This window comes from Bubalus kerabau, chromosome 14 (assembly GCF_029407905.1).
Source record: "Bubalus kerabau isolate K-KA32 ecotype Philippines breed swamp buffalo chromosome 14, PCC_UOA_SB_1v2, whole genome shotgun sequence".
Taxonomy (NCBI): domain Eukaryota; kingdom Metazoa; phylum Chordata; class Mammalia; order Artiodactyla; family Bovidae; genus Bubalus; species Bubalus kerabau.
The window spans coordinates 12864941-12882662 of NC_073637.1; the positions used below are offsets into that span (position 1 = coordinate 12864941).

Sequence of the window (17722 nt, forward strand, 5' to 3'; positions counted from 1 at the left end):
GTAAAGTAATTAGTCTCCAATTAAATAAATATTAAAAAAAAATAAAATGACTCTTTTAGGAGGAAAGAATATTCTCCTTTTCTAGGTTAATGGGTATGCTCAAAGAAATCCTGTAAAAATGTTTTACTTAATTTAAACTATCTAAAAAATATCTTTGGAAGTTGTTAGTGGTGGTGGTGTTTTTAAACATAAAAGGCAAAATCAGAGGTCATCACTTTTCTAGCTTTCTCTAACACTGTCCTCTAGGCATAATTCAATTACTTCTTCATGTGTTTTCCTACATTATCTTATCCACAGAACTCTAGCATTGTGCTTGATTGCACTGTATGATCGTAATTTATTTATCTGTCTTCTCAGACTGTAAGCTTCTTGAGGACAGGTCTTACATTACTCAGTATTTTATACTCTGCCTTGCAGGTGACATCTGGTGTTGGAAGTCCTTTTCTAGTCTTTGTCAAATTGCCGTTACTAAACACGTTAGCATTATTTTTTAAAGAAGATTGTGTGACAAAGCATTTTTAAATGATTTTGAAAAAATCTACTGTTTGATGATTGCTTAAACAGTTAGTTGTGAAGTGATATTATGTATCAGGTATACAGTATATCTTCTCAGTGGTTATTTGCTTGCTGCAATTGAATTATTTTGTTAGCTTGGAAGAACCATTATCTATAAAACCATGGTGCCCTCTTGAGAGTATTTTATTTAAAGTCTTTTTTATTAATTTAAATAGGGGAAATAACACATTTTTCTAAATTTTACTAGTTAGCCCATTACTTTTTTTTTTTTTTTTTTAATGACCTCTCCTTATCTCTTATTTTTCTAAAGAAATCTTTTTGGCAGAACGGCCAATCTTATGAGGCCATAACTCTAAATAAGCCACATTTACTCTGGTACCCTTAAATCATTTATCATGTTGTTTGCTTAATTCAAACACTCACTCAGCCAGCATATACACATTGGAGACTACAGTGTGTCAGGCATTACGCTTAGTGCAGGAGACACAATAACAGTGAACAGGCTTGCAGTCCTGGAAAAGAGCCAGGCATTGTGACTAGTGCTATGATGTGTTATGGGGCCCATGAAAAAAGAGTATTGCGGAATTTTCTCTAAATTTCTATTATAATTGTGATCTGTAACAGTGATCTAGTATGGACAGAATTGTTTAGGACTTGTTACTTTTTACATATGCAAGTATCATTTCCACAGGAAGTCATTAGCCTCTTTGGGGATAAAGATTGGCTTATTTCTTTGTATCTCAAGCCTGGCTGGGGACACGTGTTGAACTGACAAACAGAAACTCTCTAACCTCTGGTGCTGCTTAAACTCTTTGGGCCTTGAAAACTACAAGAACGGCAGTGACAGCATCTCTGTGGAGGGAGTGCTCTTGGCCTAACGTGACAGGTTAAGCCATGGGAAAAGAGCCAGACGGTGGAATAAGTTGCCCCTCGAACTTTATTTCTGGGTCGCTCAATTTTATGAATACATATTATAGTCCTTTCTATAGATGAAGAAATTGAAACTTTCGGAGATTGAAGATTCTTGCATCAAGTTTAAAAGTTGAGGTTTTCTTTCTGTCAAATTACCTTACATGTGGATCTGTATTTTTGTCAGGAAGATGATTAAATGTTTGTTTTGGTCATAGAACTCTCTGGAATTAGGAGAGCACAGTGTGACATCTCAGGCACAGACCTCGCTGGAGCTCACAGGCCCAGCATGATCAGGTCTTTAGTGCTGGCTTGGTTCATGGCGTGCTGCGGCAGCCCACACTGAATGGCGCACTGGCTTATGTTTGTAACACTGGCTTATGTTTGTAAGCAACACAAATTGCCTTTTACAACAGCCAGAATTTGCCAGTTACTTCACTTAATTTTTAATGTTATGTAAGGATTAAGCAATTTTAAGAGTGAGTTGTGTACATTTGATTTTATTAGTGGTTCCTAGTTTTATTTTACATAGATCGTTTTTTTTTTTTTTTTTTTTCATTCTAGTGTATGGAGAAGGAAATGGCAACCCACTCCAGTGTTCTTGCCTGGAGAATCCCAGGGACAGGGGAGCCTGGTGGGCTGCCGTCTCTGGGGTCGCACAGAGTCGGACACGACTGAAGCGACTTAGCAGCAGCAGCAGTGTATGGAATAAAGCTTTTTTTTTTTTTTTAAAAATTGCATAGATGACTCAGTATAACTCAGTGTATTTTGAAATTTGTGGTATTGCAGTTCAGACCCAGAAGTTTGAGAACACACTGCACCTAAGTACATAATTTTGTAGAGCATCATCTCAATATATGGCACTTTGGGGATATTGCTTCTAAACATTGCTTATGTTGTATATTTCCAGCAGTAGGAAAAATGGCTAGAGAAAATTAAGAAGTGGACATAGCCTTGGGACTTTGGATTTTCCAATGGTGGACTTGTCTCTGATTCTGTTACTGTGAAGTGTGGTTTTCAGAGGTACTCGGTGAACAGCCAGTTGTAGAAAGGGACATGAGTGGATGGACGTTGTGTTCTTTGCTTCCGAAAGACCATTTTCTTTTGCTAATATAGGTTAGCCCTTGTGATATTTATGTGTTTTTATATGGGTTAGATCTATAATATTTGCTGTAACTGAAAGTGTGAAATCACATGCCTTCCCTCCCCCTTGTGGTATAGCTTACAATATGGAGTATCGTTTTTATGCCTTGGCCAAATTGTCATACTTGTAGGTCTGGGTCAGCTTCCACACCTGTGAGTTCTTTCAATGAGAATTTTTTTGCTGGCATCACTTCCTGTTGGACATCTTTGTCCTTTTCTTGATGACCACTTTCCTTACTCTCTTGTTGATAAGTTTGTCTCCACAGAGTTCCTCTGACTACATAGTTAGTCTCCTTAATGGCGACAAGTGTCAGCATTCTTGCAGTCAGCTATTTTTTTCTATAACCGCACTTATGTTCTATTAGAATTTGACTTCCGACATTATCACTTCTGTTACTTTACTGTAATTTTATCTTTGTTGGCAAGTTCTCTTGTTTGGCTGTCCATGTTTGTGAAGTGTCACATGGGTTTGTCCCTGGGAGACAAGGAGGAAACACAGCTCTGCTTTGCAGTCTATGTGTGACCTGGATAGCAGACCTTCACAGTGACCAACCACTGATCGGCTGTGAGAGAAGTGTTGTGATCGGGCACTAATAATGATGTAAAAGATGGATACAAAATTATGGAACTAAAAATATAAAACGTTCTGTTTTCATTGTCTTCATTTCTCATTACATTTTGAAGAGACAACCAGATGTTTTAGAAAACATCTATTTGTGGGTATGGTTTATACAATAACAGCAACAGCATCAGCTTACACTTACTTATAGGTTACTTGTATGTCAGGGACTGTTTTAAGTGCTAAGCATATATTCATTTACTCCTCACAATAACTCATTGAAGTAGGTATTACTGTTTGTTATCCCCTCTACAGATTGAACAGAGTCAGAGAGAGATTTAACTTGTCTGGACCTAAGGCTGACAGTCTGGCTACAAAGTTCATGCTTTATATGTTATATTTTGTAAACTAACACTAGTTCAAAAACTGTTGCCAATCTGCAGAAAATTGGGATTTGTATTTTGTAAATCTTTTAAAAACTTTAATATTTTTTCTTTTTTTTAGTATTCTGTTTTTGTTTGTTTGTTTTTTTAACTCTAGCATGTTAGTATTCTGGGTTTTTTCCCTTTCAACCATGATGGGTGGAAAATTTAAAAATGAAACAGCTGTCCTTCACCACAGAGAGCTTGAAAAATCTCAGTAGGCTATGCTGGAAATCTTGTTCAGTACTCTAGAAATGACCTGTATTCAAAGAACGTGTCTTGGTCTTCATAACAGGATTAGCTGATGAATGTGCATATATATTATATCTATCTGAAGAATTTTTCTGAATTTAACAACTTCTGATTCTGATTATTCTTGATGGAGAAAAGAGGGATTTTTACTGTAAACACCTTAGAAGGAGGCAAGACTTATCTCAAAAACTTCTGTTATTTTGAAAGTGGAACAGGTTCCTGAAAGAGTAGTAAATTGTGCCATTCACCTTTGCGCTTTGCGTGTAGATTTGTTGTTTTAACACTGATAGGAGAAAACATGCTTGTTTCCTGCCACCGTAAGCGTGACATGCAGATTAAGAATTCACAGAATCATTTTACCTGAACCATCTTACGTTGTGCTTCAACACTTCATATGTGAAAGATAAATGTTATAAATTGTTAATGTATAAAGTGAAAGTTCATGAAGTCACCACTGATGAAGATAGAGGAAGCAGCTTTGTTCCTTCCCTATACAGTCTCCCTGCTGCCCCCTAAAGGAAAATACTTTTCCTGAATTATGTGTTTATCACTTTTATAGCTTAAAAAAAAAATCACAATTGTCGGTATCTTTAAATAATATGTATTTTAATTGTGCCGTTTTTGAGCTGTGTAAAAATCATTATAAGACTTACGTTGAGTTCATCGTTCCTGAAATTCACCCATGTCCTTCTGGATGACTGTAGCTCTTTTGTACTGCTCTGTAAATTTTCATTGTGTGAAAAAGCCACAGTATATTCATTTTCCTGTCATTGAACATGTAGGTTTCCAATGTTTTGTTATTTTTTTTCCTTTGTAACAAATAGTGCTTCTCTGAGCATGCTTGTATATTTCTCCTGGCATCGGTATACAAGAGTTTCTTTAGGTATATACCTGAGAGTAGGATTGTTCACTTTAACAAGATAATGCCAAATATTTCTTAAAGTAATTGACAATCACTTAATTATCACCTAAAGTGATTATCAATTGAGAATCCCACATTCTGGGTATCTGAGAGTACCTGTTGATAAACATTTTTGTCAACACTTGTTAAAGCTCTTTTTACTAATCAAATGGATGTAAAATGGTATTTTATGTGGTTTTAGCTTGTAAATGTCAAGACTGAGGATTCAACTTTTGTATTTCTTTTTATTGAAATGCCTCTTGATGACTGTGGTCCGTTGTTTCATTGATTTCTTTGTCTTGCTCTTATGAGTTGAGCAGTTCTTTACATATTAGATACTGATCCTTTCTCTTTTATATATGTCATCAATAGCTTTCTGTAGCTTAGTGGTTTGTATATTCAGTTTCTTAAAAGTGTCAATAAGCAGAAGTTTTTGATGCTAATATAATAAAATTTATCAGTCTTTTCATTTGTGGTTAATACTTTTAATATTTTATCTAAATTGAGCTCTCCTTCCCTATCTTGGGATTATAAAGAACCACTTTTGTGTTTTCTTCTAAAGTTTGAGTTTTTGCCTTTCAAATTAAAGTCTTTAATCCCATGAGAATTGATTTAGGTGTCGTATAGGATAGGGATTTTACTTTCTTCATGAACAGTCAATTACCCTAGCTCCATTTATGCAGCGATCTCTCCCCAGTGATCTGCAGTACAGTCCCTCAGGATTGCTTCCTCTTCATAAAGGTCTGTATGTATTCCTGGATTGTGCATTCTGCTTTTCGACTGTACTTTCATTTGCCAGTTTGTCTTTGTTTAATTTCATTCTGTCTTAATTACTGTTGTTTCATTTTATATCTTGATGTCTGAGCAGGTTGTCTTGTTTTGAGTCCTTGAGCATTTTGACCTTTTTTTGATTTTTGCTTTTTTATGTAAAGTTTAGCATGAACGTATTAAGTTTTATAAAAGATTACTTTGGGGATTTGGGTTGGAAATGCATTGAATATTAATGTGGATTTTAGAGAGGATTGACATTTCTTACAGTATTGTCTTCTTATTTATGAACGTGATGTCTTTACATTTATTTATGGCTTTCTTAAAGTTTTATGATTGTTTTCCATGCAGAAATTACAAAGCTTTTGTTAGGTTTATTCCTAGTTACTGATTGCTTTTTGCTATTGTGAATTGTGTCTGTGGGGAAAATTCTCTTTTGTTCTTTTTACTGGAAAATAGAAATGCAGTTGAGATTTTCATGTTGATAAAAATATTGTTACCTTGCCAAACTCATGAATTGTTTTTTCCTTAAAATTTTTTTAACCTTTAATCTCTTTCTCTTAACTTATAAAGTTGGCATACAGTGTTGAGTAGAAGTATTGATCGTGGACATGTTTGTCTCATTTTGATTCTAAAAGGAGTGTTTTAACAGTTCTTCATTAAGGACTATTTATTATAGGCTTTGGTAAGGGTAGATATCTTTTATTCTTTCTGTTCTTATTTTGCTAAGGTTTTTTTCCCCCTTAAATCACAAATACTGCTTCATGAAAAGCTCTTTCTGCATCTTTGACCTGATCATACGTCAGTCCTTTTTGCTTACATCTGTTAACGTGGTGAAAAGCAGTTCTAGGTTTTCTGACCCAACTTTGCTTTTCTGAGATGAGCCAATTTTTTTTTTTAACTTTTTAGTTCAGAGTAGGGCTAGGAGTGGAAAGAGGGGTGGTAGTGAGAGGGGTGGAGCTGGAAGAAGCTGGAAGGGATGGTCATTTCAGTGCTAACACAATGACTGATTATTTTGGAGCCTGTATAGTCTTAGGAGGATGTGTAATTAAATGAGTAGATATTTATTTGATCTTTTCCAAAATTGGCCATGGGGAAAATGGTATTTTCTTTATATATAGAACTGTAATTTTCTATTTTGCCTGTATTATCACTCTTATTTATAATTCCTTTAAAATTTAATCATATGTGTAAATTTTATAATGGATTTTGGATATATGAAGTAGATTAAATGAACCACACTAAAAATTCATATCTTTTCTTTGAAACAAACATTTATTTTAAAGAATTTGAGTTTTTGCAATTGCAAAATAGGTTATGTATTTGTTTTACAGAATGTTCTTAAGCCTGTAGAATCTTTAGGTTGGCATGATCACAGTACCTGTTGTCCATAAATGCATCTTACAGTATGTTTATTGCTGTGTTTTCCAAAACATACCTGAGTTTAGGTCTTAGAGAAATCCCATTGTAGGAAGTCCAGTAATCAGGACTTGGTGATGACAGCAGCCAGGAGATCAGTAAGAAGGTTCTGGACAGCATTCCCAAAGCCTAGTGATCATCTTTATGAAGCTACTGCCTCAGGCTTTCCAGTTATGCTGCTGTGGTTTATTCTGTAAGGAATTGTAATTTTACAGAGGATGTTAATGGGAAAGTAACATTGGGTTGCCCAAAAAGTTTGTTCAGGTTTTTCCATACGATGTTACAGGAAAACTTGAATGAACTTGTTGGCCAACACAATATTTACTTTACAGAAAGGCACAGTTAAACAGAGGAATATTATAACTGTTACTACTTGTGCAGTTTCCTGAAAAATGATTTTCCCACTCATTCCCTGCCTCCCTTCCCCTCTCCCTCTCATGTGACTCTGGGCAAGCTACTTCACCCTTTAAAGCCTCATCAAGGAAAAGAGGCTAATAATTTTAATCTGATTAGATTGTTAGTCTTCAGTGAAATAAATCATGCACAGTGCGTCTCAAACACAGTAAGTGCTTATGAAATGGCAGCCTAGTAGATCGTTTTTGAAGATAGTGTGTAACTTTATCATATGCATTTATATACAGTGTCTGATCTAGGAGTTCAAAAGTGACAGTGATCCTCTTAAAAATAAGTAAGACTTTGATAGAAAAATGAGAAAGGACTAGTTTTACAAATACAGAGTAAAGAGAGTCAACATGATTTAGTGGTTCAGTAAAAACACTGTGAAAGAAGGCACCATGTTGTATGTGTATGTGCAGAAACACCGCAGTGCACACCTTCTACTTTTTAAACAATGAAGTTCATGTCCAGGATGCATGGTTCTGATGGCATTATAGATTGAGACCTATCTTTGGAAAGCAATTTGGCATTAGGTATCAAGACCTCTACATATCATAAAAAATTTTAACTTATATCAAGAAAGATTTGTGTTGGGTATAGCCAGGATAATTCTTCAGATTGTCCTCTGCAGAGAGGGGCCACATCTGTATGTCAGGCACAGCACAGAAACGTCACTCTTGGATCGTGGGTGGGTTTAGGGATCAGGGTCTTCTCGCCACGCTGAGGAGCAGCGGCAGCCTGGTGTATGAGCGCACGGCAGCATTGGCGGCACGTCTGACGCCAGCGCTCAGGCTGCACAGCCACACTAGTGTATGCAGCAGTGCCTTGTCCTTTAAGAGGTTAAACTCTTCTCTGTCTAGTCTACGTGGGCTGAGAAGGTTGTATCTAAGTTTAGTGTGGAATTACTTCATCACGATTTATTAAAGTTTTCTTTCTTCATTGCCCTGTGATGATTATACATTCCTCACATGGAATGTTCCCTTTGTACCTTCTACCTTTTCCTTCTTGTCCAGATTGTATTCATTTTCCAAAAATCTGCTTCAGCTACCAGAGTTCCATAGCTTCATAAAATCTTTCTTAATACCTGATTTCCAGGCTCTACTCCGAGCTGGAATTCCGTGATTGCCGCAGCACTCTGTGCAGCTATTTTTCATGGTACTTGTTTTCACCTTAAATATTTTAATTGCTATGCTAAGACTAGACATTTTTAGAGTGCACAGTCTTTTTCATCATAATATCTCCTAGGGTATCTCTTTTAGTGGTATATACATAAACAGACTTTGTGATAAATATTTGGTGTTGGGTTTTATCTTTTTTCAACATGTATATACAGTTGGACCTATTCTAATTTCTGGCCTCTTCTCCTCACTGTATATCTATCCCAGGGCCTAAACATTTTAATTTCTGATGAGTAGGATGGATCCATCTCATCTGTTCTTCTGTCTCTCAAAAAATTTTTATAGAGTTGCATGTTTCCTTTTTCTCAAATAGACACAGAATACCTTGTCCAGTTCTCAGATTTAAAACTTATCAAATATTTGTTGGAATTATGTAATAATGCACTTTTTTGTTGGAGAAGGCAATGGCACCCCACTCCAGTACTCTTGCCTGGAAATTCCCATGGACGGAGGAGCCTGGTAGGCTCCAGTCCATGGGGTTGCTAAGAGTCCGGCCTGACTGAGAAACTTCACTTTCACTTTTCACTTTCATGCATTGGAGAAGGAAATGGCAACCCACTCCAGTATTCTTGCCTGGAGAATCCCAGGGACAGAGGAGCCTAGTGGGCTGCCGTCTATGGGGTCGCACAGAGTCGGACACGACTGAAGTGACTTAGCAGCAGCAGCAGCACTTTTTTGTAATATTGTCTGATCTGTGAGTATAATGAGTAGGCCCTTTATTTCAAGTGCTCTTTTCTAAGAGAGCTTTTTAAATTGCTCTGTGTATGTTAAGGGGAACTTAAAAAAATTGAATTCAGTTAGGTTTTATCATATATCCAAGTGGAGGAGAACTGCAACCTAAGTGGAAAAGGTTGGACTTTTCCATGGGATTATTTCAACACCATTTATTAATGCAGTTAGATATATGTACCATCAATTGAAATACTGCAAAGCTGTAAATGTGGCTGACAATGCTCTGAAGCCATAACTCTTCTATTTTATGTTTTGTTGGAGGCAAAGAAATTTTAACACTTACTTGAAGAACCTCTAGGTTTATAGATATAAGATGCTGGATTGTCTAATTTACATATTATCTAATATTCACTACTTATGACTTGACGTTTGATTTCAAAGGGTGAAAACAATTACAGGTGTTTTATTATTTCTTGATTTATTAAGAATTAAACAATCAATAGAGCTTTCCCCCCACGGTGTTATGTAAGTGGCACTGGTTTTTCTTCTGTGGTTTATGCAAGTGGCCAGCCAAGCCGCTTGTTTTATTTCTGGGTGGCTGCAATGGGTCTTAGGGAAGGAGTTTTCCTTTGGCAGGAAAAGCAAAAATGTGTTTATTCATTCCATTTGTAGTAGCATTGATCCATAAGGAGCTTGTGAGGAAAATCAGAGTGGTTAGGCTTTGAACATAAGTAGCTCCCATTCATCTCCTAGCTGATCGAGGAAAATATAACAACAGATTAAGGATTAGTAGTATAGCAGCAATTAGAAACAATACAAACTTCTGAAGCAGAAGTTGCAAACTGATGGTTCATCAACCAAATACAGCCCTCAGACTCTTTATTTTGGCCTACTGAATGTTTCCAAAACTTACTCAATTACTTCATAACATCTCAAAATGGTTTTACATGAGTACCTAGTAGTGGATCACTTGCATTTTTAGCTGACATGTTAGTAACTGTGGCACTCTATAGACGAAGCCCCAGCTAGCACTTCCGACATGATCTCAGCATCTCACTTTGCACCACCTGTTCTGGAGGCTCTTGAATACAGAAGTAATAGTAGATCTAATACTGTTAATGCAGCTCAGCCTTCAACAGTGAGTAAATAGGAGGTAGAAGAGAAAGCATGAAGATTTTAGGTAGTGAGAGTTTTAGTTGAAAAGGGATATATGAGAAAGAATAATTGCAGAGAAATCCAAGGTTTTTAACTGAGCAACTGTAAGGATAGAAGTGTCATCAATTGATGGGGGAGACTACGGGTAGGTCAGGCGTGGGGAGTGAGATGAGGAGTTCCGTTTTGAACATGTTAAGTTTGAGCCATCTGTTAAAACATCCTAGTGGAGATACTGAGTAGGCAATGCTATGAAAGTGCAGAGATGGAGAAAAGTGTCTGGACTGGATAAATAAATTTGAGCAAGTTTTAGATTTTGCTAAATTTAGATTCAGAAAGTTATGAGATAGGATGAGGTCACCGGGACACGTCCGGGTTCAGGGATTTCAGAGGAGTTCAGCACAGGAGATGAAGAGGGAGCATCCAGTGAGGTGGGACAGAAAGGAAAGGAGGTGTGGTGTCCTGAAGGACAAGTGTCTAGACCTATTTCCACCTCCTAAAGCAGAGCCCAAGACAGGGCCTCTTCAGACAGGTGATTTCTTGGGGGAAGTGTTAACAAGAAACGGAAGTTGGAGAACTGGGGCAAGTGAAACAGAAAAGGAAAGTCAATCTAAGGGAGTATTATTGACCTGGTCACTTTTGTGAGCATTTGGGCTTTATCTTGAAGTCCCCTGAGAAGATATGAAGAGTACGCCTATTGGTGGGAGGAAGAGGGTGTTTGTCTACCAAACTTCATCTCCCCAATGGCCAGTGATTGCCTAGGCTCTTGGTATTAACACCTTCATACTTCCAGGTTCATTGTAACTCAGGATGGCCTAAGAGTTCCTGTAGGCGTCTCTTATTGCAAAGCCTCTGAGCAGGAAGTGAGCCCCACGAGTGCAGGAAGCAGCTAAGGGGAGGCGCCTTAGCTGGAGTAAAAAGGAGAGGCAGGGCATGCGGGTGTCCTGTACAACCCACCATTAAGTGCTTGCAATTTAGTTCCACCTGTTACGAAGCTTTCAAGATGGTGGCTGACCACAGTTTTTACATTAGACTTATGACAGAAGGGTTAGTGGAATAATGTTCATTAGTTCAGTCAGCTACTAATTTTAGATTGTCCTCACCTTCAGCCAGCACCCTTCAACAGGCTGAGGCATTTTCCTGGTGGAGTGACCCAGACTTTCTTCCCCCAGGGATCAGTGCCTGTGGTTACTTTATCCTTTCTGGGCTGTGGTTGCTATAGCTGTCCATTTGCAGTTGTCAGTGGGTGGTGCCGCCTCAGTCCCATCCCACGGTTCTCTGTCTGCTGCCTCTAGTATAGAAGCTGCCATAACTCCTCATAATTAGGGGTCAGTTTACAGGACCCTCCCCCATTATTCTCCTGTTGGTTATTGCTTCAGAATTCTTCCTGCATCTCCTGACCGATGTGCCTTCCCTTCTCCCCTAGAATCAGAACTTTTAATTCAGTGGACCCTAAGGTTGCCAATCTCCTGTTCATCTTTTGGTTCCTATATATGTATAATTTTTTTTTTTTTAAATTTTATTTTATTTTTAAACTTTACATAACTGTATTAGATTTGCCAAATATCAAAATGAATCCGCCACAGGTTTACATGTGTTCCCCATCCTGAACCCTCCTCCCTCCTCCCTCCCCATTCCATCCCTCTGGGTCGTCCCAGTGCACCAGCCCCAAGCATCCAGTATCGTGCATCGAACCTGGACTGGCAACTCATTTCATACATGATATTTACATGTTTCAATGCCATTCTCCCAAATCTTCCCACCCTCTCCCTCTCCCACAGAGTCCATAAGACTGTTCTATACATCAGTGTCTCTTTTGCTGTCTCGTACACAGGGTTATTGTTACCATCTTTCTAAATTCCATATATATATTTTTTTTACTCTATCAGAGATAGCTCCACATGTCCACCTTGGGAAGAGTGTGTCAGATCACATATCACTTGGAAAACTGTGCACTATTCCTCCCTCAGGGTGTTACCGGTCTTTTATACATAGAAAGTTTTGTTACATTTGTTAATCTTAGACTCTTGGGTTATACCAGATAAATAGGGAAAGAAATTTTTCATTAAAGTTACTAGTTACATTAGTCAAATGTTTCCCCTCATTCTGTGGGAATTCAGCTAGTCATATGGCTATAGTTGTTCTTAGTTACAAAATTAAAGTCATTCTGCAAGCTTTATTTCACCTAACATTATTTAATAAAGCTTTGAAATAGTAAAACCAGTCCTCGAGAGGACTTTGTGGTTGAGTGAGTTTTGCCAGATGTGCTTCTGGCATTATTGTCATGAAATATAAGGATCTTAGTACTTGTAGTAAAACTGATTTTCTAATACATTGAAACTGAACCTAAACTGTGACAAGAATATACAAACATGCCTCTTTTGATACTTTTACAATAAAGAGGAATTGCTAGTTTTTTCTCTTGTCATCTGAATAAAGAATTTCTTTATTTTTTTTCTCTTGTTACCTCCTCCTTCATAAGCTATGATGAGAACTGAGTACTTGGTACACCTGTTTGTCTTTGAATATCTTGATGGTGACAACTAGGGTATATCACTTACTGATGCGTCTCAGGGCTTAAGATAACGCCTTAGTAAGTCCTCCATAAATGGTTGTTGAGTTAACCCAAGAGGGGAAAGATATGGCTTATGCATGTGATACATGATAGCATTGATGAAATTTGTGGTTAAAGTTAGTTTTAATACAATTAAACTTTGTTGTAAATTATAATAATGTTTTAGACTGTTTTCCTTTTTCCTTTCTTTAAACAGATAAGAGGGACACGAACAGAATCACCAGCACTGGCTGAAGGTAAATATGTCTTTGGGGGAAATGATTATTCAAATACAGGTGAAAAGTTATGGTTTAAATGAAAAATGATATCTGCTAAACATAATTTAAGGAAAATGTTCTGTGCATATTATTGAACTGCTAAAAATGTCTGTAGGAAATACCCTATATTGTTTAGTTTCTGGCTTAGAATGGGAAGTAATGTAGATTAATTGGAACTTTTTTTTTACAGCTTCCTTTCAATAGGAGAGGTATGTGTTTTTCCTTGAATTCCTTTCTAAGTCATTTTAGCTATCACCAGTATAGTTGAATAGGAAAACTCTAAGCCATAGTTCTAGTAATTAGAAATAAAATGTATGTGTATATTTTGAAGCTAGCTAGAAGGAAAGACATTTTTACATATTTTCTTAAATAAGAATTCTACCTATAATGGATTTTGGTCCTTTTATAAAATTGTAAAAGTAAAGAATGCAACAACAGCAGTAAATAGTCACTGTTAAAGGGTCCTCAGTGCCTTACGTTTACAATCCTTGATTGTTTTAATTATAACAAGTTAATAGGTATTTGAAAGTTAATTTTTCTATAGATATACTTTGTGTTGTCTAAGTGAAAATGATCAGCTTAAAGTCCCTTTCTGTGTTTTTTCTAATCATAAGCAGGTATTTATATTTCAAAACTTGCCTGTCATTTTATTAAAATGGATATGATTATGACAGTTATGGTCATTCTTTGGAATTGTAATCACCTCACCTACACTCTCTGTTATAGGGCAGGAGTTACCTCCCTTTTATTTTGTTGTTGTTTCATGAATTCTAATAATGATCCATGATTTCATGAAGTAAAATGCATAGAATTAAAAAAGAAACCAGTTATTATTGAAATACAGTTAACAGATATTAAAAAGACAGATTTTTGATCATTATATATGTTTCTCACATTAGAGAATAAGCTTTAGTGACAATTCTATTAAGTACTGTAATTTTGAATATGATGAATTTGCAGTAATTGTAATATGAAAATACCTGTGATTTTTATCAATGACACATTCAATAGATATTTCTAATCCTACTGTGGCTTGTTGCCTATAATCCTATAAGGAATTGCTAAATTTCACATAAAGGTTAGTAAGAAGTTTCCCATTCAGGTTCACAGATCACCAAATTCTCTCTCTGAACTTCAGGTAAAGAATTCCTATTACTGAAAAATCCATTAGACCTTTCTTTGTCCATCATGTTTGAGTAAGGGTAGTTTCTTATGTCTGTATAACTAATCTTAAAGAAGTAGCGTTACACATCCATTCCTTAAGAAATATCCTAACAGAAATAGCTTTGAAAAAACTTTCTATTTGCTAATCAGTAATCACAGAAATAGTAACATAGTCTGTAGAAAAGGGAGTAGAAGATGAGTTAAACCTTGGAGAGATCCTGCCTTCAAAGAACACACATTCTAGTTCAAGGAACATGAAATAAACATGTAAAAAATGACGGATCAGTTTGAGATACTTAAAGTTTAACACCAGAAATGTCATGATTGTCATAGGGAGGATGCAAATAGTAAGTGCTCTGATGCTTGTGTTATGGAAGCACAAAAAAAGGTCAAGACTTGTAAAATGTCACCAAGTGTCTTCCAGTTGCTTGTTTTGAATAGAACATTTGTGGGGCTTTTTTTTTTTGGTTCTGGTCCTTTGATTCTATTTATCATTGTAATCTGACTGCGATACCATATTGTAAAGATGTTCTTAAAAGCTGCACTGTCAAGCAGCACAGGGATTGTTTGGTTAGTTTGGTTCTAGGAGGCCGGTGAAAACTGGGACCAAGGAGGAGAAATTAACAAGTTTCAGCTTCATGCAAGTTTTGGGTGGTGGTTGAGAGTGGGGTTCATGTCAGATTGTGTGTCATTTGATTATTGGCCGAAGTTTCTAAAAAAGTTTTTAAAAATTGACTCAAGTCTAGAAAGGTGTCATTTGAAAACAGAATGACTTCCTCTTTGGATGTGCTACTCATGCAGAATAAAGTATTTAAGCAGAGACTCGATTACAACTTGGCATAAACAGACGTTGTAGAATACATTCTTACTAAGGTTAGATGGTCAACCTTGAGTCTTCCATTTTAGTGCATGTCTTAGTTTGGGCTGCTTTAACAAAGGACCACCAACTAGGTTCATAAACAACAGAAATTTATTTTTCACTGCTTTGGAAGCTTAAAATCAGTCCAAGGCTAGTGTGGATGGTCCCTTCCTGGTCGAAGATTTTCTTATTCGTCGATGATTGGATATTAAGCCTTTCTGTCTGGTATCTTTCACTCCTCATGGTGACTGTTAACATTATGGAGAAACCACAGGGATGTCCCTGGCGGTCCAGTGGATAGAAAGAGTGCTTCAAGTGCAGGGGGCAAAAATTTGATCCCTGGTGGGGGAATTAAGATCCCATGTGCTACATGGTGCAGCCAAAAAACAGAAGAAGAAACCACAGTCCTCCCCCTCCGCCCCCACCAAGAAAATGGAATTCTTTCTTCAGAGAATACTTTATTTTTTAATTCAAATTATGAGGGAAAGTGGACAAATTTTTTTTTAAATTAAAAAATTTTTTTTAGCTGTGCTTTGTGGCATTCAAGATCTTAGTTCCCCAACCAGGAATTGAACCTGTGCCCCCTGCAGTGGCAGCATTAAGTCTTAACCACTGGACCACCAGAGAAGTCCCTGAAGGACAGTTTTTAAGAGCCTCTTAACCATTACAGTCATAATGTAATAACTAGAAATTCTTATTTGTGTATGTCAAATACTGGCAGATTTCTTTGAGCTTGGAGGTCTCCTGTTTTCCCCCTCTCCTTCCTGCTCTGAAATCTGTGAGGAAAAAGAATGATGGTGGGTTCGTATTTCCTCCTTTTCACCACCTTGAGACCTCCTTACCTGGGAGTGAGGCCCGAGTTCCTTGCCCTTTCTGCTGTAGTTTGGTGGCTGGGAGAGAAATCAGGGGCTCTCATTCTTGGAGAATGAGGCAGAATGTGTATATGTAGTGGACGAGAACGTCTCTGTAGCCCTTAACCTCCCTGCCAAGATATGTTAAAAGGCGATTTTTCTGAGGATAAATGTAAGGTTTTAGGATCAAGATTTTAAGAATTTTGGCTCTCACTGTAATGCATAAGAACATGAGAAATACCAATGAATATTTGTTCAGTAGTGATAAAGTGTTGTGGGAAAATATCATTGCTGTCTAGACCAGCTTTAACGTGCTAGCAGTAAACCTTTGCCTGTTAGCCTTTTCCTTAATTGAGTTTCTCAGCTTTTGTGGATTTAATTCAACTTATAGTTGAATTATTCCTTTGTAGGTAGCACATTCCATAAGCTTACCGCCTACTTTGTAAAGTTGCAGTTTGTTTCATTTGACCTAAAGCTGCACCTTTTACGGATGCCCTTGGTTTAGATATGCTCTTCTTGGATGAACAAGCTTTTTTCACTTGAATTTTAATTCATTCATTAATTCAACTGTTTATTGAGTAGTGACTATATAATAGAATGTTTGCCAGAGGCTAGAGTTTATTTAGGAATTTAAAAGCTTAAAAAGAATCCCATGACTCTACTAGCCATTGAGGGACTAGAGTATTTCCTAAACCTTTGAAGTTTCCCAATCCTATGGCCCTGTGCCTTCCCAGAGATAACCAGTATCCTAATTGTGTTTATCATTCCCTTGCATTTTAATATATGTATTTTTACCACATACAGGTATTGATATATATAATTTTTTCATGATTTCAAAATACTGGTAGGTTTTAAGAAAGTTAATTCGGAATACTGTTTTTGTTCAGTGGTCATAGTTTTGAAAGAGAAACCTTCATAGTAAATCCTTATAAAACAGGTAATTTTGAGTTTCAGGATTTTTTTTTTCATGTTTCCATCATACACTATCTTAAACACTCCTAAGTCACTTACCTTAGAAATTTGTACTAGCCTTTGTCATGTCCTGTGTCTGTCCCTGAATGCAGGACACTTGAGCAGGAAGCATTTCTTTACTTGCTTCTAAATTTGTAACTCAGGCAGCTAATTTGCATAGTGGTGTAATTTTTAATGGGTGGGTATATGGAAGAGTACCCGTAATCTCTGAATCAAATTCAAAGATGCCAGGACAATCTGATGTAATATTATTTTATCATGGTTCACTTTCAGTTAAGGAACAATATTGGTCTCCTAATTTATTGTACTTATTGCACATAACCAGGCATCCTAGTGAGTCTTTTACTTAAAATAGCTTAACTAAGATTATTCATTTTTAAATGCTAAATTTAAGTGTATCCACTAGATGTCAGCATTAGGAAAGGTGTATCGAACCATGTGTAGAATCACAGCCAGAAGAAATGTGAGAGGTCCAGTCTGAGTAGTAAACTGACTCATGTAAAGTCACATATTTTGTGATAGCGTCAGAACTAGAAATCAAAATCCCCCAATTTTCGTTCCATTCTTTATGTCACATTTCTTTAAGGCCAGTAACTTAACTCCATGTAATTGCTAGACTAATAAAATATATTGATCTTGACATGTGCTTGTGAGATTTTAGTACTACTATAATGATACTGTAGCTGGGCACCCAGAAACACCTAAGATCCTGCTTCTCAGTCTTTATATTTTTCAGAGTAAGGAGAATCAGTGTCAC

The 17722-nt window shown here is 36.8% G+C and overlaps 1 protein-coding gene across 12 annotated transcripts in view; it reads left to right on the forward strand.

The window, feature by feature from the left end:
• CYRIB (CYFIP related Rac1 interactor B) overlaps window positions 1-17722 on the forward strand; it is a 147722-nt gene that overhangs the window by 83339 nt on the left and 46661 nt on the right. For 9 of the 12 annotated variants that reach the window (XM_055545783.1, XM_055545776.1, XM_055545773.1 and 6 more), the window contains one exon: window positions 13059-13098. Coding sequence is in view for 3 of the 12 variants with exons in the window: in XM_055545773.1 (XP_055401748.1) it covers window positions 13059-13098 (40 nt within the window). In the remaining 9 variants the exon portion in view is untranslated. Of the gene's footprint in view, window positions 1-13058; window positions 13099-13309; window positions 13329-17722 lie in introns of those variants that run through there. The other 3 variants (XM_055545777.1, XM_055545782.1, XM_055545784.1) reach the window with 2 other exon arrangements.